Here is a 26838-nt window from a genome sequence, read left to right as displayed (position 1 = left end):
TTGAAAACGTTTTCTTTGATTGAAGCCATCCTTGTTGTGTTTCGACCATATTATGGGTAGGACATTTGAGTCTAAATCATTCAATCCCCAAAAAAGTTGCTTCAATCAAAAAAAAAAAAAAAAAAAAAAAATTCAATCAAACAAAAAAAATCTTTTGAAAAATAAAATTGCCCTCCCCTAATTATTTTTTATTTTTATTTTTTTTTGGGGGGGGGGGGTCATATGCAAAACAACTGACTGTCTAAGGTTCTAGTCACATGATCTGTTCGAAAAATAATTTTGACCCATTTAAAAAAAAAAACACCTGGCCCCCCTTAAAATCCGCTTATGGTCACGGGGTCTTGAATTCTAAACTACGGGATGCTAGAAGGGCAATAATTTATCGCGCAAAGGGTCGTTGCATTAATGCCGTTATTAACGAGTGAGTAAGTGACAGCTTCAATAAAAATGTTATTACGACTGGCCCAAATGTCAGGTTGGCAGGCTGGAAGTGTCCCGATTCTCCCAATTACCCTGGTCTATACATAAAAATAATTGCCATTTTGAATCAATAAGTATGGTGGTAACTGATGTTGCCTCATTCTGTATAGTGACTCTGGCGTTAAAAAATAGGTGAGTTCAACAAATTAATATGAAAATTAAATTAAATTGATATTAGCAATCGATATGTGAAGGAAAATTTTTCTCGAGCGGGCCGGCAGAATTGTGCAAATTCAGTCACAGTAAACATTCACAAAACATTAATTTCTTTCATATAGGCCTATTTTCCTGCATAAAATTGTGAGCAACATAATCCTGAAACTGCACAAAACCTTAGAACATACAGTACAATACTGTACTGCGTTGGCAACGCATACATGTGATTCCAAATACAACCAGCAGGGAGAAACAAAGACCACGTTACAATCAGTAGACTCTAAGTAAATTCTGAATCATGTTTCCATTTGGTTGTTATTTTTTCCCATTCTTTTTTAACAATGTGAAGAAACCGTCAATAGAGCTTTATCTCAGTATCTCTCATTAATCATTGTTCATCGATGTGCTTATTGTTTTTGCAAGATCAAGTTTTATGTCAGCAGTCTAATCCTCGGGCTTCCTCTGACCCACAGAGCTTCAACAGGAGGTGAAGAATGAAAGGTGGAAAGCAGCTGGAGGTATGATGGATTCAGAATGACACTGATGGATTGCTGTAAGCTTGTCTTTTTAAAGCACCGCTTATCACCTCGGCATTACAGAAGTGACGTGTTGTAAACGGTGTTTTAATGTCCAAGGCATGCTTGGCATGCTTGATAAGATCATTTATTAATACTGCTACCTACAATCAGAAACTATTTGCGTTTTCTTTTGATTGACTAATTAGCAACCTTGCAAACACTTGAGATTTACTACAATAATAAAACAGATGTCATTAAGTGTTGTAACCCTAACAGAGTTCATCACCCTGAACTCTAACGCAAAGGTCTAGGAAACAATGTGAACTATGGCTTAAAACTGGTATTATTTACTGAATGACAATTAATGGGAATTCTATTCATATTCATGACAAGTGTCGTATCATGATTACAACACAGTCATAAGAAGCCTTCAATTAAAGTGTAACTTTTTATTGTCGCGCAAGATAGTTTGGCATAATAATTAGCAAGAAAATGTAAGGATTCACAAAGAAATATTTAAAATGGGTTAACACTGACAGCAATAGCAAATTCGTGGTGAATATTTGTTTCTAGAAATTGCCTATTATTTTGTTTTTTCCCTAAAATCAATATTTTTTTTTTTAAACTATCCCAATGATTTTTTTCCTTTCTTTCTTTCTTTTTTTAAACAATATTGGATGGGAAGGAATGGAACACAATTTGTTTTGAATATATATTTTTTTTTTATTTGAAAGCACACATCGCTACAAAAATAAATCAAACAAAAATAATTAACATGCGTACACATACACAAATATATTATTGAAGAATATAAATATATAAAAACCTCTGAATGTATATATACACAGTGCGACTCTTTTGTATCCACATCAAATTATCTGCAGACTGATTATAAAATAGGAAATGGTGGCAGGCGTGCAAAAAAAGGCTTATTCCTTCAAACTGATAGTGCATGAGGACTTTTGTCCTACCCAGAAACCAGGCATCATCCTCCCCTTGAAGGAACTCTTAATCTGATGCAAGAGTCTCACCTCTCGCCTGCCCTCGACCTCCTCCACGGCATAAAAATTGACCACCCCTGCTGGGTGGTCCAGGTAAACCCCAATGGTGCTGTACTGAGGGACGTCCCAGATTCCATTGTTGATGCCATCGATCCACACCTGGTAATGTGAGCCCCCCCAGCCGATACCCCAAGACTGTTCATTCTCCCCTAGGCCACAGGGGCCATCGCGTCCCCTTCGTCCAGCCCCTTCATAAGTGACCCCGGCCACCACCCATCCGGAATACTCGATCTCCCAATACGCTCGAAAGCCCAGGATTCCCTCTTTGCAAAGAACCTAAGAATGGAAAACGAGTGCTATTAAGTAAAACATTGTGTACACAGATTTATAGTAGACATACTGTACATATACTAGGTGTTTTACAGCTTGCTTTGTATAAAGCTGCAAGAGTTCATTTTTGGCAGAGTGTTGAGTTAATTATCGAGGGTTGATTGAATATTTGCTTTATTGATTGAATATTTTCTTGTGCTCATATATACCTAATACATACATAATACATGTTGCCATATTTTTTCTTATTTGATATAACCAGTAAACGATTATTGCTTGCTATACTAGGTATAATGTTTAAGTGTTACAAAGTGTTAAAAAAGGGTCGGGGTGACAACTGCCTTGCTTCATGGCCGCAACATTGCGTAACTAGACCTTCTAGGACATCTTCAGCATCTTACGTCTGGACTTTCGTCTAGTCTTTCGAGGACAATCTTCCATTCGGGGACATCTTCCATGGCCGCGGCGTTGCATAACTGAAGTGTCTGGGTCATTCTGACCACTTTACCTAAGTGCCCTTGCTTACACACGTGTATTTAGGTAGTTCCACCTACATGCTCACACATAGCCAACCAAAATCACATGGGTGTCTCCAGCTTGCTTTCCCCCTCACTTTAGGGCGGCACCCTTCTGTGTTAGGACAAACCCCTAATAAAAGCAAGAGCAAGGAGTTTTTTTTTTTTAGATCAATTTTGGTGACTGTACAGCGTAATCTAGCATTTCTCTGTCTAGTCCCTCCTTGCTCTCCTTGGCCAAGAAAACTGAGCGTCTTCTCTCCTTATTTTTGGGTAATTTTACAAATATCTACCTAAGGGTCTATTTTTTCAATTGGCACAGAGGATAAAGAATATGGATAAGTTCAATTTTATGTATCCTCTGTCAACCTGAGTTGCTGAACCATTTGTGTTGAAATTTCTATTAACATTTAAAAAAAAAAAAAAAAAAAAAAAGATTTTTGTAATCACTGTCCAAGGAAATTTAACAGACAAACGTTAATGCTTGTTAAAAAGTGGGAACCAACCTGAGGTGAATATTCGTATCTCTCTGGTCTATCCAGTACAGGACAAGTGACGTCATCAGTCATTCGGAACACTTTGGAGCCTCCGTCTGTTATCCACAGCATCTTATTGGCTGTCTTGTCATCCAGAGATAGTTTGATCCAGTCTGTAAAATTTCAAAATAAGCAGGTTTGTTTTAAAAATATGTTATAAGACATTTGAAAAAACTTGTTGAGAAAATCATTCTTACACTTAAGGAGTTCAGCTCGGCATTTTGGCTCCGGGATGTCGGGATCATAGTCAGGAATTTTCTCTAAATAACAGACAAAAAAGGTTGAAACATGAGGGTCATTAATAGATGAATACAAAATCCCCAAAGTTTTTTTTGTGTGTGTTTGAAAACTCACCTTGAAGAGGAATCACATTTTTGGTCTTCTTCCCTATTTTCGCTAAGATAAATGAAACACTTTTAAGCATCAAATCAGCATTTTTAATGATATTCCATGTGCTCCACTTACTAGGATTGCAGGCTGCAAGCAGGATTCTTGTGCTGGCTGCGGTGGTTGGCATCTTTATCGCCTCTTGCTGGTGTGTTAAGCACGTTCACGTCTGTCAGTTGAGCTCTGCTGCAGTTATGCCATGTGCCATCTTATATACTGTACATGTACACCCTCCCAGGAAAGAGGCTTTTGTTTGGCTCCCTGGAGTCTCCGGTCTGACATTTTGGTAAGGTATGTCCAGAGAATGAGCTCACTAATAGGAGTAACAGAGACTGCCAAGGTGGGATCATTGTGTTGACACCAAGCATCGCCTGGCCTGTATACCCATACTTATCTGATTAGACCGCCATACACATGTCTTTGCATCTTGGAAAAAGGAAAAGGGAGCGTTACACCGACTAAGCAGGTGCAAACACACCAAGGCCTTACATGTGGTGAGCGATATGAATAAGCCATTTAATAAGCGATACAAGTGTGCTGCAGCACATTAGCAGGTCGTGAGGCATCATCCAGTTTCACTCTAATTGGTTGGTATATTACACAGGGAGTTCAAAAGTGGTATAATCTGAAATTTAGAAATCAGAAGCCATATATTGATGTGAACAGTACATCGATCTGAATTGATATATCGATTGGTTAAGCAACGATCCAATCAAATTGATTGAATGCAAAACACAGATCAAAATAGTCTTGTTTTAGATATGCCATTTTGTTCAATAGAAAATGTTTTCATTTGTCAAAAATATCCAAATTGATTTATATTTCCCTTGCAATTGGTGAAATTTAACTGAATGTGCTACAGTATATTTGCACATAATATCGGATAACAATCAAAGGCCTTTAAAGTACCGACAGCAAAAAGCATGTTTATTTCATATTTCACATTTTTTTTATGCTCCTGAATGAAATGAACCACTTGGATGTGTGTGGAAGCAATCGATTTATTTATTCAATTTTTTGATTCCCGTGCCATGAAAATGAGTGACTTCCTGGATTGAGGAAGAATGCAAATGTGACGTCAGCCGGGTCACCATCTTCACAATACAGCCATTAGTATCGTATGCAGAAGGACTGTGGATTACAGTGGTTTTGCGGAATTTGTTTATTTTTTTGCATCACACCTGCCCAATGTGCTGCAGGATTTTGTTGCTGCACCAGGGAAAGGCGTATGAGCCTTTTTGGGTTTCAAAAAGTTCTCATTCACTGCAAGTCCAACAACTGTGGGACCATTAGACCGACATGGAAGTGAGTAAACTACGTGTTTTGTATTATGTCAAATACTGGCATCATGGGACATGTTTTAATACGGATGTGGCTTGCATTTTGTGGGTGACAATGCTCCCTGTCCACCGAGAAGGCAACTCAGCCGACGACCGGCGGCTTTTCACATATCATGGCCACTTCTGCCCCCTCGGTCTGCCTCGTGTGCTCACCAATAGACCACTATCCTCGGCTTGGGCTCAGGGCAGCCACACACTCCTCCTACGTCGGCCGGTTTGTCCCGTGGTCATTCTCCAGCTGCTTCCCCGGCAACAAGCACTCCTGCCCGCAGCATAGGAACGACAAGCCGAAACTTGCTCGCCGCCGGGGACGGGCCGATCGGGGAAGGCTCTCACCCTCTCCGCCGTGTGTGATATAAGGTTGGGGTAGTTTTGTGTGATTTTTCGTTTTCGAAAGGCGAAAAAAAGACTTGGAGAAGCCGCTCGGTTCGGGTTAGAACGTCGGCTTGCTGTCACTTCTCCGGTTTTGTTTACGCTCTTCCGCCGTCTCAAAAGCCGGGGCAGGGAAATGACAAAAGCTGGACTACATCCGATGGTATAAAATATCGTTCGGAAGGTTAAGAAGTCAGCAGTGTTGACCATTATGTTGGAATTTTACCATCCTGTACTGAATAAATGCATTTTTAATATTTCATATTCCATTGAGCACAAGACTGTTATTTCCTAAACGGCAGATTACAAGACTTGTTTTTCGTCATCTACCCTTTTCCAAATTGTTGTATATGGTGGAGTCATCCCAAAATATGATTCCAATTCACATAATTATGCTATTTAAGATTATTTTTATGCTGTCACAGGCACTTTAAGTGATTGCAGGCTTTGTACTATCAACAAATATGGTATAGTTGTTCAACAAATTGTAAGGATGTAACGGTATATGTATTTGTATTGAATCGTTTCGGTACGGGGTGCTCGGTTTGGAACGGAGGCGTACCGAACGAGTTTCTGACGTAATGTAACCCTTACTTTTCGAGGCTGTGAGTCGATCGGGTTACAGTTTCTTTGTGTGGATTTTATTTACTCCGTCTTTTCCACTATAATGGGGACCAACACGGTAGGACAGTATATGACCCAGAAACGCGACAACGTGGCCGCCGCGAGAACGCCGTGAAACGCGGGCGTTAAAGTCAATTGGCCAATACACACCAGTTGCAGTGCGGCCGCGTGTTAGAGGCGTCCCAGAAGCGGATCACCGCGACGCACGCAAAAAGAACGGCAGAGTTTATTATTTGACGCAAGACGTGGCCCTCCTGCGTCAATGCTACTAGCTAGTATCGGGCAGACCGGAAGTCACTCGTGTAAAAATACGGTGGATCCGGTCGATTTTCAAAGTAATATGCAATCGTAACCCACTTTTTGAGTCCATCAGATCTCTTGAGTGGTAGATCGGGGCACAGTTGACTTGTCTTTTTTTATTTACTGCTGTCTTCTCAGCTATAATAATAACCAACACGGCCCCGTGTTCAATACAAAACCCTCCTACCACAACAAAACAAGTAGGAACTAATATTCACAGTTATACAACATGAAATATACAATATAAATGAATACTACATCACATTTGTAAATTATAAACACATAATAAAAAAAAAAATAGCTCATTTAAATAAAATAAATCGAAATGAGCTGAAACACCTGTAATTACATAATAAGAATAATACACAGATCCTGCTTACACAATTAAATTTATTAATTTCTGTGTGGCGCTTTAACTTGAGAAAATCCATCAATAAAGCTTTTGAAAACCGTTCAAAAGAATAAAAAGGATTCATTGAGGTATTTCATTTTTAAAATACATCTTAAAATCTTTGTCATTGGGATTGCTTTTCTCTTTAGCACAGGACTTCTTTTTTCTTCTTTCTTTCAGAAAGAAAGCTGACCCATACGCGGGGTCTGAAAGGCAAATTGTTGTTGGATTATTATCTTTAAATACCAGCTACTTTTTGAGCAAATTCTAGCTTTGTATAGGCTAATGTTCCTATTGTTGAAAAGCACAAAAGTGTGTAATAAACAACTAGCACATTTATATTTTGCATTTTGTTTTCTTACTGTACCGAAAATGAACTGAACCGTGACCTCAAAACCGAGGTACGTACCGAACCGAGATTTTTGTGTACCGTTACACCCCTAACAATTTGATATATTTCTTTTTGTATCATAACGAAATTTATGCTTTACAACCTACCGTATACCTACTTTTGCATATCTACTACAAAAAAAAATCTAACTTCAACTATCAAAGCCATCCATCAATCCATCCATTATATACCGATCCGTCTGTCGATCTCCCGATATCTCCTACCCTCACTCGTGAACAAGATCGATAGATACCTTAGATAGACTCCTCCACTTGGGGCAGGATCTCATCCTCGACCCGGAGAGGACACGCCACCATTTTCCGACAACTCTCAAAGCGATTAATTAATTGACCACAGAAAGATTATGGTGTTTAGTGTAGTATACTTTTTCATGGTTGGTTGATGTTAGATTTTAATGATGTACTTTGGCTAAACAAAGGTTGTTGAAACAGAAAATGAATGGATGATTTGAATCGCATGACAAATCGCCAGCTACAATGCAGAAGGTATAAATTGAATATGTTTAGACTTTTACGCTTTCAACTCATTAATTAGCTGCCATTGACAGCGATAAATTTGGACTAGGTAGCTTCCAGCCTCTTCCAATTCAAATGGATTGCCATTGGTCGCCAAAGGCACCGTCTGAGTCAAAGAAATTAATTTACATGGTAATATTGGTTTCAAAGGTATGACCTTCAGTGTAGCGATCAGCAAGCACGCAGGTCACTGCGTTTGATCCCAGATCAATTCATCTGTCAACAGAGAAGACACATATATGAACTCATGGTTTGCTGCTGTCAAAACATTCCTGCGAGCCGGCTCAGCTTTGTATGTAATGTGTAGCATGCAGCTCTCGTGTGGGCCTACGTCAGCCTGAGTGGGGCAGGCCAGCCTTGACTGTCAGCGTGCCAAGCTGTAAATGGCTGGCCATCGCAACCTAAAGAGGAGCGTTTACGACGGCTCGCGTTTCGATGCTAACGTGGCTCGTGCATTCGAGGAACATGAAAGCGGCGGGACCATAAACGGAAGATGTAATGATGGAGGTCGGCTCTTGTCACTTTGTCGTGTGACTTGCAGTGACTTCAGTATTTAGGTTATGTATATTTATATATGTTCCCCTACTGTACCTTCCTGCATATGATATGTAGAATACCAGATATACTATACAGCTTGGGTGCTCACTCTTTTTTTGCCTTGTGAGTTACTTTTCAAATGACCAACCCATAGTTATTTCCTTAAATCTGTATAAAACTTTCTGTATAAAACTTTATATACTACACTAATTACAATATATAACCATATACAACGCTGTGAATACTGATACAATTATACTGATTTCACTCACAGTTGCCAGAGAGAAAAAAAAACACGTTTTATCACCGGGAGACATACTAAACACGCTGGAGTTAACTCTCGTAGCTAGTGCGAAACGTTCATGACAGTGTTTACTAACCTTTAATTTTGTAAAAATGCGAAATCATATTGGAGGTATTGCCTCCTCGGCAGCCATCTTCCGCAAACATGTTTTACATGTCCGTTGGCTCCTCATCTAAGCCGCAGCCGCCTGTAAGTTTTCTGTAACCAAAGTATTCCCATACCAGCAATTTCCTTTTTTTCGATGGGGGAAAAAGTTCAGGAGTTTCACGTCCTCCTGCCATCGTGTAGCACAGCTGACTCACTGACACTGAGCAACAACCGGTAAGGGGGGGTTGAGCCTTACAGCTGTAAGTGAGCGATTGATCATGCATTTTTGGGTCATAAAAGATAGCTAATAACTTAGGGACGATATGATGGAAATTTTTGCGGTTTTGAAACCTTGACATTTTCATACCACGGTATACCTTGAAACCGGTAATCGGCACATGTCTATCGGTATCATAGAGTTTTGAAAAGTAACAATATACAAGATCGTGGGGAAAACAGTTTTGCATTACGGGACAAGTTTGAATGTGCTGCATGTGTAGAAATTCACGCAAAAAACTCGTGATAGGTGATAGGCAGTGTTGTCATTAACACGTTACTAAGTAATCTCATTACTTTCTTTCAGTAACGAGCAATCTAAAGCGTTCATTTTTCCTAGCCAGTAATCTGATTAAAGTTAGTTTCGTCAGTACCTGTGCGTTACTATTTTGTTGTTGCCTCATACTGTATGTAGAATGAAGAATACTGTAGTCATGTACGAAGAGCATTTGAATAAATAATACTGCTCTTGAGTTTGGGAGTGACATCACATCTCACGTTTTGTCATCGGAAAAAAAACGGGTCACGTGTATTACCATGCTGTGTGGGCGCCGGCTGCCATGGCGGTCAACAACATAGCCTGGCTACCTATCAGGATGCTAACAGTAAAGGAGCCGGAGAGATACAACAAACGGCTGCATTTGCTCACTGGAGATACAGCCATTACTTCACATATCTGTATCTGTCCAGTAAAGATGACAAAAATATCTCCGTGCATTGCAAACTCTGTACACAACTCTGTACTTATGTACATTTTATAGTTAGAGTTTGTAATCATAGGCGGAGTTTTACATTTGTGGGACTGGAGGAAAAGTATGTTGAAGACTCTGAAAGAAAAGTAAAAGGTTTGGACACACTTCATCATTTTTGCGTTTTATATATTTTCACTACTATTGTAAATTTTCACTGAAGACATCAAAACTATGAACGAACATGTGGAATGGCAAAAAAAAAGTGAAATAACTGAAAACAGGTTTTGTATTCTACATTCTTCAAAGTATCCACCTTTGAGGTGTCTCCAAACTTTTGGCCAATACTGTATACAGTATACAGCCTATGCACATCTTGACACTGTTCAAGTTCAATCAACTGTTCAAGTTGTTGTTGGTAGCGTTTGAAAGCTTAGATTTTTAAAGAAATTCTAAATATCCATCTTGCCTCCTCTGGTGTAGTTTTGGCTTAGCAAAGCAAAGGATAGTCTCCAAGGTGCTAGTCACATGATCTGTTCGAAAAAAGGTTTTGACACATTATGAAAAGTACGTTGTAGGATTTTTGTTCATTTCATTAATTTTTGTTGTTTCTTATGTTGCTTTACAACTTTTATAGACAACATTTTAACGGCTACGTCTTTATTTCAAAGGGGAAGTTCAGAATTTTTAAAATTAGGCTTAATCTTGGAGTTAGTGGGGGTTTAATTAGTCGTTGGAGTTGATTTAAACAAATTTCGTGCAGTTTGTCAGTTATTTGTTAGTTTTAGGGCTCCAGAATGGCTAAGGTAGGGCGAGTCAATGGTGGTTGAAATCAACTCCATCGACTAATTAAACCCCCGCTTACTCAAAGATTAAGCCTTATGTGAAAAACTCAATTACACGCGATGACATTTTTCTGTTATGTTTTTGTTGAGGCAGCAAAAGGAGAAAAATTGGTAAAAAGTAACTGATAAGTTACTTTTAAAGTAACTTAGTTACTTTGATAATAACGTAATCAGTAAAGTAACTAGATTACTTTCTGAAGTATAATCAGTAATCAGTAATTAAATTAGTTTTTTAAGTAATCCGTGACAACACTGGTGATAGGCCAAAGAGGCTCTTACATTGGTTCCTCCACAAAAGCTTGACTTTGGACTTGACTTTTTTCAAAACAAGGATCCAATTAACTGATACTGCCTTTGAGCCCTACTGGTATTTGTATGATTTGTTGCTTTTGGATAAAATATTTTTAAGGCATATGCTTGGCTGCATCGGGAGGGTTGGCACCTGAATGGCTGACTGTATCGCCTGCTCAAGCCAAAACGTAAATCACAAGTATCAGAAACTATGACATCAACTGTAGTGCATAATAAAGTCAACAATAATTTTCAGATCCCTTCAGATTTGGTCAATAGGATTTATGTTCAGACTCGGTTTGGGCCACTCAAGGACATTCACTTATCGTGAAGCTACTCTTTTGGTATCTTGGCAGTTGTTGTCCTGCTGAAACCTGAACTGTCACCCTAGCCTAAGGTCAAGTAGCCATTGGAAGGGGTTTTTATCCAGGATATCGCAGTACATTGCTCCATTCATTTTGCTCTTAATCTTATAGTCTCCCAGTTCCTTCACCTCACAGCATGATGCTGTCATCGACTTCATGGGTTAGCTGAAGTCTATCCCAGATGGCTTTTGGTATGAACAGGGTTACACCAGAGACATGGAATTACTGTCAGAAAAAGCAACATGGAAATGTTGTTTTTCTGTTGCCAAACAGACAAACAGTTTATGTATTTGGTCGTGTTTATGTTTTGTTTGTGTTGTTGGGTGCTATCACACATACCAAAGTCATCCCCTTGCATCAGCACTGACCGCGTGCCACGTCTAAAGGTCGGGGATGCAGCAAGTATTTTGGCCCGGCACAACGGGATGCCCTCACATCCAAGCATCCATGTTTCCGTTTTAAGAAAACCACATTAAAACCCCGATCTGGTTACACACCTCTTAGTATCATTACCAATTCCGATCTCACATTGAATGCCGGCACCACCAACCGTGACTGCCGCCTGTGTCCCGCATTTGAGGTATATAAGACCTGTCACTCAGCGCACACCACAGTGACTCGAACTTGTGAGCCACGATCAGGATGCCTACCACAGACACAATGATGTCAAACACCTGGAGGTCAGACAATGGTGAGCTGGATTGTCTTCTTTTCACGCAGCTTTGCCTGACTTTAGACTGTTTTTCATTGGCTGACTTCATGCTTGTCATAGCATAGCTTTGCTATTAGTGGCATGTTTACATTGAAAGGAGTTAGCAGAAAAATATATTTTTACTGAAAATGCTACAATTGGTAGGGAAGGTTTTTTTTTTTTTATATATAGTCAAACAATTAGTAAATAGTAGAAGATACAACAAACTTTGATATGTAATGTATAAATTCAATAGTTTAAGTTTTAACAAAATATTTTTTATTCACATTACACTCAACAGCAACACTTTTTGTATTGATGTACTTCCAAGTGCATTTTATAAATCTAATTAGAAGGATACAACGTGAATTAAAGAAAAAAATAGAAACCGTGCAATTTATCAGATGTTAAAAATGTTATGTTTCTAATTAAATGTTTTATTTTTCTATACTTCTTGCCATTTTTCATGTTTTAAATGTCACTAAATCACTCCTGATAGATTGTTTTTGGTTGGCCTGCTGAAAACTTTGATTGTACATCACGTTTATATGCAACACCATTGATTACTGTACTGCATTATCCAGTAATATTAATACAAGACAAAAAGGTTTTTGTAGTTTCCATTGACGGAAAACGGCACTGAACACTAATTCAAGTACAATACATTCAAATTGGCTAACAGTCATAAAATATTTTACCATTTGTCAATCTAAATCATATTGTTATGTTTACAAAGACAGAATTTTCAATGTTATATTGCATCTGTTGTGTCTGCTGTGATTTGCCAGCTACCAGTCATGATAAACCTTATAGAAAATGGATAGGCGAGATTTAATCTCATTAGATTGGTAACGTGTCCTGTGTAATACCTACTCACTCAGTGATCGGAAGGCGCTTGCAGTGTGTTACGGTTCAAGTGAGGACAACCTCAAGATATTTTCATCACTTTGACAGCAAACAGGTGTCTTAGGAGATATATATCAGTTCACACATGCTTTCCAGAGGATAAAAAATATAGAAAATGAAGACAAGTTCATACACTTTGAGACTGACTCATGTCTTGAGCCATCATGAGTCATAGTTTTTCCAAGCTCCATGTGTTAGAACACTTTATTTTAGATGCTGTCGTTGTGAGCGAGTATAAATAAAATATATTACCGTGGAGTTAAATTTCTGTACTTCTTGATCTCTACTTATAGCTGAAAAACAGGGTCTGAAAAAGTACGTGATTACAAAACTGTTATTAGCGCCAACCTCCTTATGTAACATCGTATAAATCTTCTCGTGAATGTCATCATCCATAATATGATCCCTATATATTAAATTATGGGATTAACACCTGTCATGTCCTTGGAAAGCTTTACAAGCCAGGTTTTGATTCAAATATGGAAATATTTCTGTCAGTAAGTAGGTACAAAAACAGGTAAATAATAACGCAATAGAAAAATATTTTTGTTTTATTTCCTGTGTCAACAAACATGAAATAGAGTAGCAGCGTGTTGCAAAAGAATCTCTGGCAACCACCGAAAATCTACCCCGCATACCATCATGCTGTCATGGATGTGCTGATGTGATAGAGACAGATGGCCTTTTGCGAGCATACATTGGCTCGCTTTCGCCATCTGTTGAGATGTTAAACCAGGTGAATGTTGGAGCCAAGTAGATTGACCTTAGAGACTCTCTGGGAAAGTCGTACCTTCAAATAACTTGGTGATGCCGGGAAATCCTTTGGATGGTGCTACAATGTCAATAAATGTATAGAATAACATCTTGACAGCATCAAATGATTGTAATAAACAAGGCCCCCTTTGGTTGTATGTTGTTGCTTCGAAATGTTGAGATGTTAAACCAGGTGAATGTTGGAGCCAAGTAGATTGACCTTAGAGACTCTCAGGGAAAGCCGTACCTTCAAATAACTTGGTGATGCCGGGAAATGCTTTGGATGGTGCTACACTGTCAATAAATGTATAGAATAACATTACGACAGCATCAAATGATTTCAATAAATAAGGCCCCCTTTGGTTGTATGTTGCTTCTTCGAAAGCCCCTTAAACCCTATGAAACAGAAATCTCTCAAACTAAAATTTAAAAATTTTTGAAAACAAATCCAAATGAAAATGTGTGTGTGTTTTTTTATTAAAAGCTACACACAACTGAACTGAAACTAGATTTTACAAACCTTACTAAATTTACAACAAAAGTGTCCTTTTGTTTTCATCTTTGTAATAGGTTCATACACCGAATACGAATATTGATTCCAACTTTTATACTGAAATCACCTTTTTTGGATCACAATGTCACAGTCACCGTTTTGTTAATGTTACACACAAAAATTACTCTGTTTTTTTTTTTTTTTTTTTTTTTTGACACGGGGAATGGAAGTCTTAGTGTCTGGTTGGTCTGAACTGTTTTAATGTTTCACATTTGAGTATGACCTACTGCCATTGTGATCACTCAACATATCTCGGACAAAGCGGCGAACAGGAACGCGTTATGGGGGAACAGAAATAAAGAAAGAAAGTGGGACAGAAGAAACACAAACAACAACAAGAAATACATTGAACGCCTACACTAACTATGAATATGTTGGTGCTATCGTCAGCTAGATGTATTTCCGGTTGACACGATGTGGGGGGCCTGTTAACCAGGGAAAGAAAGAGGGGTGGGGGTCTAGAAGATAAGTGATTGGGAGGAGGGGAGTGTACATAAATCAGTCCTGTGATCTAGAACCCAGAAATTGTGTGAGTACCGGAAAATTACCATGTATTTAATAAATAAATAATGATTGGTAAGAAAGTTAAGTTACTTTATGTGTATATACTTTTCAAAGTCAGAGACCACAGAACAAAACAGAACATAACACTAAAAAGTCAATCATCGAAGTAGGTAACTAATTAAAACTTGATTTAAAATGTTATATTTTTTTTAAATATATAAACTAATAAAAACAAAAACTTTAATACAAAAGATAATTAAAACAACAAAAGTAAATACGAAATAAAAGTAACTGCAATGAAACATCCAAAAAAATGACAACCTTGACTCAAAGTTATTAAAGGGAACCTCGAAATGAAAGACTTGTAGGCTCTCATAAGCCACAATTGTTTTCTTTTACTAAGATATGTTATTAAAAAAATATATTTTTCCATTGATTTAAAAATCTATAATATTTAGTACGTTTCGACCTACGTAGGACGCCATATTTTATGTGCGCAATGCATGCTGGCGATGATGACGCGGTTGGGCTGGACATGGAGAATAGCTGTGCTAGCTAGCAAGCGAAGCTAGACTGATGATTGGCATGATTTTGTCACATTCTGCTGCTGGTCAGATTGTTTTGTTACAGAGATGCCTGCATCCGATTCCAGCTCATCAGCAGTGTCTTTAAACTAATCCTAGGCGGCTTGCCAAAAATATTTAATTGATGCCATTTGACAGGTTTCAAGGTTCCCTTTAACATTTTGTGACTGAACATAATCAATTAACGACTAGCCTAACCAAAAGTAAGTCAATTTATTTGAAAATTGGTTTTGACTTTACTTGATTTGCTTGATTTTTAACACAATAACGCAACAAATGCTCAAATGTTAAGACTTCAAAGTTGACTAAATATGATTACATCGATATTTTGATTTTGATTCAATTGACTGTCTGTGAATGAAGGTCAAAATATCATTTTTGTCACATCCCCTCGCAGAGAAGACCCCAGTCTACGATCCAGATATGCCAGAGCCAAAGACCCGATCTGATCTCATCAAACGTAAACACATAGGTTTTTATTCAAAAAATGTGTTTGCTTTCTTGACCAAAACTCATTTCTGTTCTCACCAGATTGGATGGACCTTACCTTCGATCCACGGACGGCCAACAAGGTGTTGTGGGTATCGCAGGGAGGCGCCAAGGTGGCTCGCATAACCGATGATGTCACTTGTCCCGTCCTGGATGGACCGGAGAGATTTGAGTACATGCCCCAGGTACTCTTAACAAGCTCAAATGTCAGCAGCTGGAGGAAAAGATTGCCACTGAAATTAGATTAGAGCGTAATGAACGTGTCATCATACTTACTAACCAGGTGCAATTTGAGATGATACGAAAACATAGGCAGCAGATCTGTTTATTTGAAGTTAAGTGTCTGCAGTAAATCTATTAGCGAGTAGCACTTTTGAATTGACTTCCAACAATGTTCGTAGGTGCTTTGCAAAGAGCGCATCCAGGGCTTCCGGGCCTACTATGAGGTGCAGTGTTCTGGCTGGGTGGTCGTCGGCCTGGCCAGTGAAAGCACTGGAAGGAGGAACAAGGATGGCTCTTGCGGCCTCGGTGACAACGAGAACTCCTGGTGTCTGGGCTGGAGTGGTTCAAGTTATCACGCCTGGCACGATGGTCACATATCAGAAATCCCAGGCATTCCCAGGTCTCCCGTGTTAGGCGTGTACATTGACCACCCTGCTGGTATCCTCAATTTCTACGCCCTGGAGGTGGGTGAGGATGGCACCGTGGCAGATGAAGTGACCGTCCTGCAGCAGATTAAGAGTCCCTTTTGTGACAAAATGATACCAGGTGTGTGGATGGGCATGCATTCTGATTGCGTGATCCGACGCTGCAATTGAATTAATGAAAAAAAGTCAGTCGTTATTCACAAAATGTTAGGGATATTTGGAGCAGATTTTTTTTTTTTTTTAACTATAAATGGACTAATACACTTCCCCATATTCCTAACTCTTTGGGAGTAATGTATATTTTTGCATGAATCAACTAGTCCATGTTATGACTCTACTACAATTACTGTATGTTTTCGCATATAACACAGCGTAGTTTGGATTTAAGATGAAGTGAAACCTCCATTTGTTGATTTCCAGATCATCATCATAAAATGTGTTAGGTATACAGGCTATATCTGTCATATAATTCATAGAATTAATTAATAAACATATATAACAACTATTAAAAATGTTCAAAACAACTCATCCTGACACAAGTTATGACAACACTTGTTTCGTACTGCGTCAACACACAAAAAGTCAAAGGAAATTTTGAATACATTTGTGAGATTATTAAATTTTTCTCCAAGATTGTTTGACTTTTGAGGCATATTTTTCCAGAGAAACAGCTGGTTATAAAATGTTCAACTTTGGAGGGTGAACACTTTTTGATGTTTTGTTGTTGTAAATTAGGGGTGCCCAAGTTCGGTCCTCGAGAGCCCCTATCCAGCTTGTTTTCCATGTCTCCCTCCTTTAACACACCTGAATCAAAAGATCAGCTCATCAGCAAGCTTTGCAGGAGCCTGACAACGATCCTCATTATTTGATGCAGGTGTGTTGAAGGAGGGAGACATGGAAAACAAGCTGGATAGGGGCTCTCGAGGACCGACTTGGGCACCCCTGTTGTAAATGGTAAACACTTTATATACTCCAGCAGCAATTTAGTGGGAAGTCATACTAAAAGTAAAGAATCATCATATGCAGTATTTCCCCGTGACTTGAATGTTACCTTTGCCTGCAGCAACGCAATCAAAAAAAAAACAAAAAAAAACGCCACAACACATTCCACAAAAAGGGCGGATATGCTCAGCGCTAATTTTATGTAAGCAATAAAGCCTATTATTTTGACTCAGCGATTAATACAAGCTTTTTGGGAGGCAAAAATATGTGGTTTTTACTTTTGTATGAAATCTTACTAAATTCTTGCCATTTGTATTTTTCTCCTTCATTGTTATTGTTAAATGTTGTTTGACATTTATTGATTAAAAGTATAATAAAGAGCAGTATCAATCTTGTTGTGTGTATCATGTTTGACTTTAAGGTATGACTGGACTGTGTTGTACGCTCATCCAGTTTGTTATTAAAACAGTCCATAGTGTAGTTGTTGACGACAAATCTTCTATTTTAATAATTCGGCTCGTTAAAACAGAGATGGAAACAAACAAACTAAAAATATTTTTTATTCCTCTCATCCAAATTACTGGGAGCTGTGCTATGGTTTCCAGCTTGAAGGTTTACTCAGGCTGTGCAGACTTTTTTGGACACCTCCACTTCTTCTCTGCTTACATCGTGCGTCAGCCGATCACATGAAATCAAGGATACTTAACTGTCTTAAGTCCTCATTTAGTGGCTTACTTAAGAGTGCTTTGGCTTACTGACGCTTGACTTGTTGACGACACGATTTTGCACGCACCCTATGGAAAACTAATGTCTCAAGTGTCTTTACTTGTATTGCTACTGTAGTATGTATGTCAAAGTCAAGAAGCTCTGGTGGCCCCTGACCTCACTAAACTTAACGCTTGGTTTCAAGACATCCCGCCCCCTCCTCCGATCTTGTCACCACAATGGTATAAAAGTCCAACCGTGAGACCGTGCACATTTATTTTGCGTCAAGGCTGATACATTCCTCAAGATGCCCACCAGGCACAATTCTGTGATAATTCTGCAAGAACAGGGCAAACCAGGTACCGGACACACTTCTAATTAAGCAACTCCTCCATTATGTCTTCGGTAAACATTTACCATGTTATGCATAACAATTTTTCAGGAAAGAAAATCAAGTCTAACAAGAATGAGAATATAAAGACAGGTAATAATATTGAAGAACTTCATTTATCTTTTATACCATTGCAATGACATTCCTGCTCATCTTTGGGTGTTATTCACTGTTTTCGCAGAAAATGTTTCAGTCTACGTGCCTAACATTCAAGAACCTTCAAGGAGAGCAGAACTATTGAAATGTAGGACATTGTTTTTGTTGCCATTTTAAACTAAACAACGGGTTCTTAAATGTAATACACAAACTGCGGAGTTTAGGCATGTGCCGGTATGAGATTCTCACTGTGTGATAATCTTAAGCAAAAATTGCGGTTCCACTGTATCACGGTATTGCAATTAAAGCTCTAAAATGTGTTACATGGAGAGATCTGAGTTTTTAATTTTTTTTTTTTAAACATATTAGCAAATTGGAACAGAAGTATAATGATAAGTTAAAATAAATTTTAAAAAACAAAAACTTCTTGAAATATTCTACATAAAATTAAAATAAATGCAGTCTTTTAGGTGAGCTTAAACCCACAGCCTCAGCTCAACATTATTACCGTCAGAACAAAAATAATTGAAATATTCTACATAAAATTAAAATAAATGCAATCCTTTAGGTGAGCTTAAACCCACAGCCACAGCTCAACATTATTACCATCAGAACAAAAATAATTGAATTATTTTCCATAAAAAGCATGTGTGTATGACTCGTATCATGTTTACGTTATACACACACTCTCTTTCTCAACACAGGCAGTTGCCAGAGAGAAAAAAAAAACATGTTTTATCACCTATAGAGACACTAAACACTGGAGTTACTAACCTTTAATTTTGTAAAAATGCAAAATCATATTGGAGGTATTGCCTTCTCTCTCATTTACATGTCGGTTGGCCCTCTTCTAAGCCGCGGCCGTCTGTAACTTTTCTGTAGCCGAAGTATTCCCATACCAGCGATTTCGTTTTCTTCGATGGGGGAAAATGTTCAGGAGTTACACCTCCACCAGCCATTGTGTAGCAAAGCTGACTCACTGACACTGAGCAACAACCGTTGGGGGAGGGTTGAGCCTTACAGCTGCAAGCGAGGGATTTCCCTGTGCATTTTTGCGACATAAAAGTATAGGTAATACCTTAAGGACGGTAAGACGAAAAAATTTTGCGGATTTGAAACCTTGACGTTCTCATACCACAGTATACCTTGAAACCGTAACTCGGCACATGCCTAGCTGAGTTTTTAAATTTTCATTTAAGGTAACCATTAAGCATAAAAAAAATCAGTATTGGTCTAAATTTGATTTTTGATAAAAGTCCAGATTGTAACACCTCTGTACTTTTGTGATTCTACTACTTTTAAAAATATCAATTCCTGCTTCTCTTCTATCAAGATTGGATAAATTTGTCTTTGGATGACAAGACTGCTAACAAGATGTTATGGATTTCGGACAATGGCTCCAAGGTGTGTCGAAGGATCGAGGAGGTCTGTCCAGTCTTAGACCGACCAGAGAGATATGAATGCTCACCTCAGGTACAGCTTTAATTATTGTCACTATGCTTAGCAAAGTTTAGTATATCTTATATTAATACAGTGCTTCTCAGTTATTTTCTGTTACGCCCCCCCAGAAGATATAAACATTTTGCGCCCCCAACTCTCTGCCGCCACTGTAAATAGTATCATATGTCTATAAATGTATTATTGTTATTATAAGCACACCTCTGCATAACATTGTGTCCTTTTTTATATTAAATAAAAAAAGTCATACAGATAAACTTACAATAAAGTATAACTTTATTAACATTAACATAGTTAAAATCAATCAGTAAATAATAATAAATTCAATTTGATTGGCAACATTGACTAATGAAGACAATATGCCAAACAATTTGCCGAAAAAAAACCAAAAATTAATAGAATTAAATCGACAGTGTCATTGGCCTGAGGGACTGTTTATATTTTTGCTGCAGACAGTATCAACTCCTTTGCCATGGTGTGGGGTTATTTTGCACTGAGGGCCTTGGTACACCACCTTATATGATGCTAACAGTACTCGCTGGTTGACGTCACTGACAAAGCGTGACAAATGTTGACAAAATTCGGCACGTTTTCGTTGAAAAAAATCAAGCTGCTTATCAATGTGATTGGGATCTAATGTCTTTTAGTGACGTCTTAATTAATTTGGCCTCCTGCTGTCCACTGCAAAAAAAATTTAGACACAGTAAGCAGACTGGTCTCTCCTCGTCTTTCACTGTATTAAAAGTCAAAGCTAAAAGCCAAATGTTTCGTCATATTTCCTCATCTTAGCTCTTCATATCTCCAGTTCGCATTGCTGTGTGCTCTTGTTTGGTTCAAAAGTACTGCCCACACTCTGAAAATGAGAGTGCCACTGCCACCCACTGGGTGGATGTGCAATGGCGTACCGCACGCAGGCTATTTTTAGACCGTGACGTCGCATCGTAAAGCGGAAGTAAAGCCGAAGTGGGACATTATAGACCCGCCCTCGCATAGACCCAACGTAAAAAGTGCTACTTTTCTCCGGTAATCTTTCAAAAACGAACATGCCGATCACGCATTGCTTTTTTGGAACTTGTAGAAACGACTCTAGACATTACGACACATGAAGGATGTTTTCTTCATACGTTTCCGGAAACCAAAAACTGTGAAGACCGAATCAACTTGCGCGGACTTTAACACCAGCTCGGCGAATCCATTAACGTTTCATATGCAGTAAACATTATGTTGGGTTGGCATGGTCTTTCAGAGGACAAAGAGGTAAGCCATTTTTATATTTTTAACTTATTTTTTTAGCGTAACGTTGTGCTTCTGTCTGACAATGAATGACCTGAAAAGAATTACAGTGGTATCTGACTGCCACTGTTACCGTTTCTGTTATATATATATATAAAAAAACAACCTTAGTAAGGGGGAAGTGTAAATAAATTATAGGATTAAGATGTGTTATCAATGAAAAAATTAAAAGTGTTCGTTGGCTGTCACTGAGTAGCATTCGCGATCGCTACCAAAAAAAGCTAACTAAATTACCCCCAAGAACAGTAAGAGACGTAGGACAACCAGAGGATATATAAGAAAGACAGGGATGATGGTAAAGGATAGCTTGTTGAAACAGGAGAATGTCATTGTCAGTCGCGTCGATAAAAAAACTAAAGCTAGGCTTAGGTCAGCTCGTTTTTATCGTCTTTTTCAGCCTTCGACACTAAAGCCATCTCTTTAACTGAACATTTTTATGTTCTTCCACATCTTTGCCAGTGAATTTGGCACCAGGCACATCATTTTCGGAGAAAATTGGTAGGTTTAACTCTGTAAACATCTCCTTCGTACACGATTTCCATTCATTTCCTATTAGGGACAAACGGTGACTTGTCCTTACTTAGCAACAGGAGCTAATGTCATGAATATTAATGAGCGGAAGTGACGTGTTGCTTGCGGTACGCCATTACACTTTATTCTAGTACTGCAAGAAAGTATGTTCCTGAGGTCACATGTGCCACCCCCTGCGCGCCCTACTACTTGAGAAGTACTGTATTAATAGTTGAAACCCTATGTGGGGCGCTAACCATGATCCCAAAAGCTCAACGCGCTCTTCTGCATGTCAAGGTACTGGCTAAAGAAAGCATATGGAAGATGAGGGCCTACTGGGAAGTGGAATTCTCAGGCTGGGTGGTAATCGGAGCCACCTTCGAGGGAGCGGGTCGCAGGGCCAACTCCGGGCCGAGCGGCCTCGGGGAGAACGAGGAATCGTGGGGCCTGTGCTGGGCAGGAACACGCTACCAGATCTGGTTTAATGGCATTAACAAAGACATCATTAGTGTGCCTTATTGCTCCACCATCGGCGTGTACATCGACCAGCCCGCGGGCATCATCAGCTTCTATGTGGTGAGCGGCGAGGGGACAGAAAGGGAGGTTAAGTTGCTACACAGGGTCAAGACCAAGCTGAACAAAAAGATTCTTCCTGGGTTCTGGATGGGAATTCAGTCTGCATGTACGTTACTGAAACGAGCAGAATGAAAGCAATACTGGTTCATATTTAGCTGTTGACCTCAATTTGTATGTAAACCCACATTCATTTGAAATTGACCTATTAGAGAAATATTACTTTTTATTTTATAAGGTTTTTGTGTATTGTTTTACATGTGACTATTAATACCGCGGGATCTGTGTATATTGTGTTATATATCATACAGTATAATAAAGTTATTTTAAATAATGTTTCTATACTTATTGTGTTCAGGGTAACAGTACATTGTGATTTTTTTTTTTTTTTGTAATTTCCAGGCTAATTTTTTTTTTCAATCTTCAAAATGGTAAAAACCAAACCATTCTCTCGAGTACATCACGATCAGTTTTCAACTGTATGTCAAATACCATACATAAGACCTGGGAAAATTTTGGGTACTTCAGTGTCTTTTTCATGCCTACACGTGAGCATGTTTAAAGGGATCCACGGATAGAAAGGCTTGCCGTTCTTAAAAGATAAACATTATAAGGATTTAAAATAATTTGATATTGAAACCCCTCTTGATGTTTTCGTTATTATACAATTTGTAAAATTAGTTTAACTAGTAGGTCACCATTGTTGTTGACGTCGCAGGGCAGTGACGTCACATGGTTACGCTGCCGTGCTTCCAGAGTATGACCCTAGGGCAGTGGGTGCTGGATTTAATTTCTACAAAACAAGATGACATCTTTTCACCAATCTGGTGTCTCACAAGTGTAATCAGTTGATTGCAGTCAGGTGCTGCGTGTTATAGCACAAAATTCACTTGTTAAACTGTCTGTGCTCGATTGGTAGGAACAAAAACTTGTTAAACCCTTTTAATTTGAACATTAATGAGCATGTATATATTTCACAAAACGAGCAGCAAAATCAAAATGAACAGGAAAGACGGGATGAGACGAGACAAGAGTAGGGGGAAAAAAGGTGTTCTGCCAAAGTGTGCTACACTGGTGAAACGTCCTACAAGAGGCAAATTTGACCCCCAAAGTAGTACCGTACACTTTCAGCATGTTTTGTTTAGATGCATACAGACAGAACATACTAAAGGTGCCATAAGAAAATACTTAAACGCAGTAATATCAAATAATAACTCACACAGTAGATGTATTTTAATTTAATTTAGAAGTGTTTTTACTCTTTTATGGCAATTATTTTTGTTCTTGCTCTAATCTTGAGCAACCTGAGCTGTGGCTGTGGGTAGTTCTATTAATTTTAATTTTATTTAAAATATTTATGTATTTGTTTATTTATTTAAAAATTATATTTATGTTCCAATTTCCAAATATGTTCTGGGAAAAAAAAAATCCCAGAAAAAAGTTTTTTTTTTTTTTTTTTAACCCATACATCTCAAAATAACACATCTTGGAGCTATAATTGCAATACCGTGAAGTCGCGGTATTTTTCCTCAAGGTTATCGTAGCGTCAAAATCTCATATCGGCACATGCCTACTTTCAATTTAAACCCGAGAGAAAAATAAATGACAGCATTGTCGATATTTCACAAAATGAACAGGAAAGACGGGATGAGACGAGACGGGAAAGGGGGGAAAAAAACTGTGTTCTGCCAAAATGCGCTACACTGGCGAAACATCTACAAGAGGCAAATTTGACACCCAAATTACTACCGTGCGTTTTGAGCTTGTTTTGTCTGGATGCATACAGACAGGACATACTAAAGATGCCTTAAGAAAATACTTTAAATGTCTTAATATTAAATAAGGGTGGTTCAAATATGATACGTGACTAATGTGGTCAACAGATCAACAATCTGCTTTAAAGCTACCACAAGAAAACACAATGCTTAAAAGTATGAACACGGGCAAAAAGTATTTTGAGGCAGTAAAAAGAGAATAAAAGACTCAATGAAAACACAAACAGTAAGTACTCGCTGCTTTTAACCGATGTGCTCATGTGTTGGTCGTCTCGCTGCATAGAAGGAATTGCAGGAACCCGGTAGTATTCGTCGTGTGACGGTGACGATCTCCCCGAGCGTCCATAAAACATGGCGCCCTCCGTAGGTCAAAACATATACTAAACATTATAGCTTTTTAAATCAATGGCAAATGTGTTTCTAATAACATATTTGAGTAAAAGAGAACAATTGCGGCTTATTAGAGCCTACAAGTCATTAAGTCTGAGGTTCCCTTTAAAATGAATGGTTTTCAATTCATATACGTAGCTGAAAAGTAAAAAAGTATTTTGAGGCAGTAAAAAGGGAATAAAAGACTCAATGAAAACACAAACAGTAAGTACTCGCCGCTTTTGACCGATGTGCGCATGTGTTGGACATCTCGCCGCGTAGGAAGAATTGCAGTAACCCGGCAGTATTTGTTGAGTGATTGTGTCAATCAACATCATCATTCCGAGGGTCCATTGCGCGCTTAAAACATGGTGCCCTCCGTTGGTCAAAACGTTCTAAATATTGTAGATTTTTTATATTAATATTTATATTAAAATTAATATTTCATGTGTTTATAATAAGATATTTTAGTAAAAGAGAACAATTGCGGTTTATTAGAGCCTACAAGTCTTTAAGTCCGAGGTTCCCTTCAAGCTACAAAGATAAGATATCCTACTGGGTCAAAACAAGGAGCTTTAAATTGGTTTTGCTAACCAGATGCCCTGGTCCACACGTTGGTTGTGAGGCCTATCAATTCAAAACAATGATAAAAATGATAATAATAATAATTCTCCTTCTACCTTTCTCACCTTGATGTTTGAGCACTCACTGACTTTAACGAGGCACTCTTAGGTATCCACGCCAATGCATGCAAGTCCCTTTTGGTATTTCTTTCTTTGCATATCATGCACATATTATCACATTTTCAGCAATTATCATTTAGCTGTTATCCATAAGCGGATTTTAAGGAGGGGCCAGGGGGGCAGAGAAGGAAATGAACAAAAAATATAATTTTATAATGGGTCAAAATTATTTTTCGAACATATAAAGTGACTAGCAACTCAGACGGTCATTTGCTTTGCATATAATTTTTCAAAAGAAAAAAAAAATTAGGGGAGGGCAATTTTATTTTTCAGAAGATTTTTTTTCTTTGATTGAAAATATTTTTTGATTGTAGCAACTCTTTTGGGATTGAATGATTTAGACACAAAAGTCCTACCCTTAATATGGCCCAAACACAAAAAAAGATTGCTCTAATAAAAAAAAAAAAACTTTTTCAATGAAAAATTAAGTGTTCAAATGCAAATTTCTTAGTCTCAAATATTTTTTCGCATTCACTTTTTCTATGATCGAAATTTTTATTTTATTTTTTTTTTTGATTGAAGTGATTTTTCTTTTTGAAAATACAATTTTTTAAGCTACTTATTTTTTGATTGAATTCGTTTTGAAAATACATTTTTTGAAGCAACTTATTTTTTGATTGAATAATAAAGACAAAAATGTCCTACCCAAAATGTGGCCCAAACACAAATCAACATTACTTCAATCAAAAAAATTGCTTCAATTTTTGACTGGGGTATCTACATTTACACGACACTGTCGGGCATACCATATTCAATGGATGACGTTCTTGGTGAAAAGTATTGCCTAAGCAGCCTGATTGAGAATTCCCCTCAAGAATGATGGGAAACAAAAGACGCTCATTGTCAACTTATTATTATAAATATTCTTGTAAGGTAATTCTATTGCTGACACTGCGTTTCGGGGTCATCAACATGTTGTGCACCCCTACCCCAAAAGTTAAACTCTGCCGACGCTGTTATCATGTATTCAGACACAATTGATTCTCCTTGTCTATGTCTATGGCTGTTTCTTAAAAATGTCTTGCTATGAAATCTTTCAAGTACATGAAGCCATCAACCCCTTATCAATGTGGCTAAGTGGTAAACAAGTGAGTGAGGTGTCCCTACTGGCGAAAGGATCTTTTTTCCAGCTTTGAAAGACGGAGCCTCTGTTCGCCGCCTTCACACGTACAGCTTCAGCTTTGCGGGGCCTAAAATTAGGGCGACACATGCAGAATATGCCCCCTCCTGGAGTGCGATCCCCAATGCGTCAAAATCAACCGGCAAGGCATGAATATCCAATAGGCACATAAGGTCATGGCTGGACGTCAAGTACATTATATGCCCAACATGTTTAGATGAGCTCATGGGAAATTACATATAGGTTAAATTCATACTGCTTGCGGATTTACACCCAAGGGCAGCTGTTGATCTTATCCATATACAAACCCCTGAATTTCTCAGAACATAACTATATGATACATTCAATTGAAAGTTTTTTTTCTTATTTTCATTTTAAAATACCACTAATAAATAATAATAAATTGTCACAGTAGACGGCACAATTAGGCTATATATTATCCACTTGCTGCCATTTATGTAACAT

General features: G+C 38.2%; 3 protein-coding genes across 6 annotated transcripts in view; 2 read left to right on the top strand and 1 right to left on the bottom strand.

The window, feature by feature from the left end:
• Window positions 1–1940: 1940 nt before the first annotated feature.
• Window positions 1941–26838, bottom strand: part of LOC130909568 (stonustoxin subunit beta-like) — a 61481-nt gene continuing 36583 nt past the window's right edge. The window contains exons 3-7 of one of the 4 annotated variants that reach the window (XM_057826207.1): window positions 4002–15965; window positions 3891–3932; window positions 3734–3796; window positions 3507–3649; window positions 1941–2491 (exon numbers count right to left, since the gene is read on the bottom strand). In XM_057826207.1, coding sequence (XP_057682190.1) covers window positions 2084–2491; window positions 3507–3649; window positions 3734–3796; window positions 3891–3932; window positions 4002–4053 — 708 coding nt within the window. In that variant the 5' untranslated portion in view covers window positions 4054–15965 and the 3' untranslated portion in view covers window positions 1941–2083. Of the gene's footprint in view, window positions 2492–3506; window positions 3650–3733; window positions 3797–3890; window positions 15966–16031; window positions 16477–26838 lie in introns of all 4 variants that reach the window. The other 3 variants (XM_057826205.1, XM_057826204.1, XM_057826206.1) reach the window with 3 other exon arrangements.
• LOC130909927 (tripartite motif-containing protein 16-like protein) lies at window positions 16006–16698 on the top strand. Its single transcript, XM_057826880.1, has 2 exons — window positions 16006–16011; window positions 16153–16698. The coding sequence occupies exons 1-2, from the start codon at window positions 16006–16008 to the stop codon at window positions 16567–16569; spliced, it is 423 nt and encodes a 140-aa protein (XP_057682863.1). The 3' UTR covers window positions 16570–16698.
• Window positions 18353–22501, top strand: LOC130909926 (tripartite motif-containing protein 16-like protein). Its single transcript, XM_057826879.1, has 3 exons — window positions 18353–18404; window positions 19866–20005; window positions 22091–22501. Exons 1-3 carry the CDS (start codon window positions 18353–18355, stop codon window positions 22499–22501), a joined length of 603 nt encoding a protein of 200 aa, XP_057682862.1.

The sequence above is a fragment of the Corythoichthys intestinalis genome, chromosome 21, assembly GCF_030265065.1.
Source record: "Corythoichthys intestinalis isolate RoL2023-P3 chromosome 21, ASM3026506v1, whole genome shotgun sequence".
In the NCBI taxonomy this organism is placed as follows: Eukaryota; Metazoa; Chordata; class Actinopteri; order Syngnathiformes; family Syngnathidae; genus Corythoichthys; species Corythoichthys intestinalis.
This window is presented reverse-complemented; position numbering and strand designations above follow the sequence as displayed.

Bases quoted from the DNA above. Each gene is read 5' to 3' on its own strand.
- LOC130909926 (XM_057826879.1), top strand. From the start codon at position 18,353: ATGCCCACCAGGCACAATTCTGTGATAATTCTGCAAGAACAGGGCAAA. The intron at 18,405-19,865 runs GTACCGGACACA...TCTTCTATCAAG, and splicing joins GCAAGAACAGGGCAAACCAG to ATTGGATAAATTTGTCTTTG. The intron at 20,006-22,090 runs GTACAGCTTTAA...CTGCATGTCAAG, and splicing joins GATATGAATGCTCACCTCAG to GTACTGGCTAAAGAAAGCAT.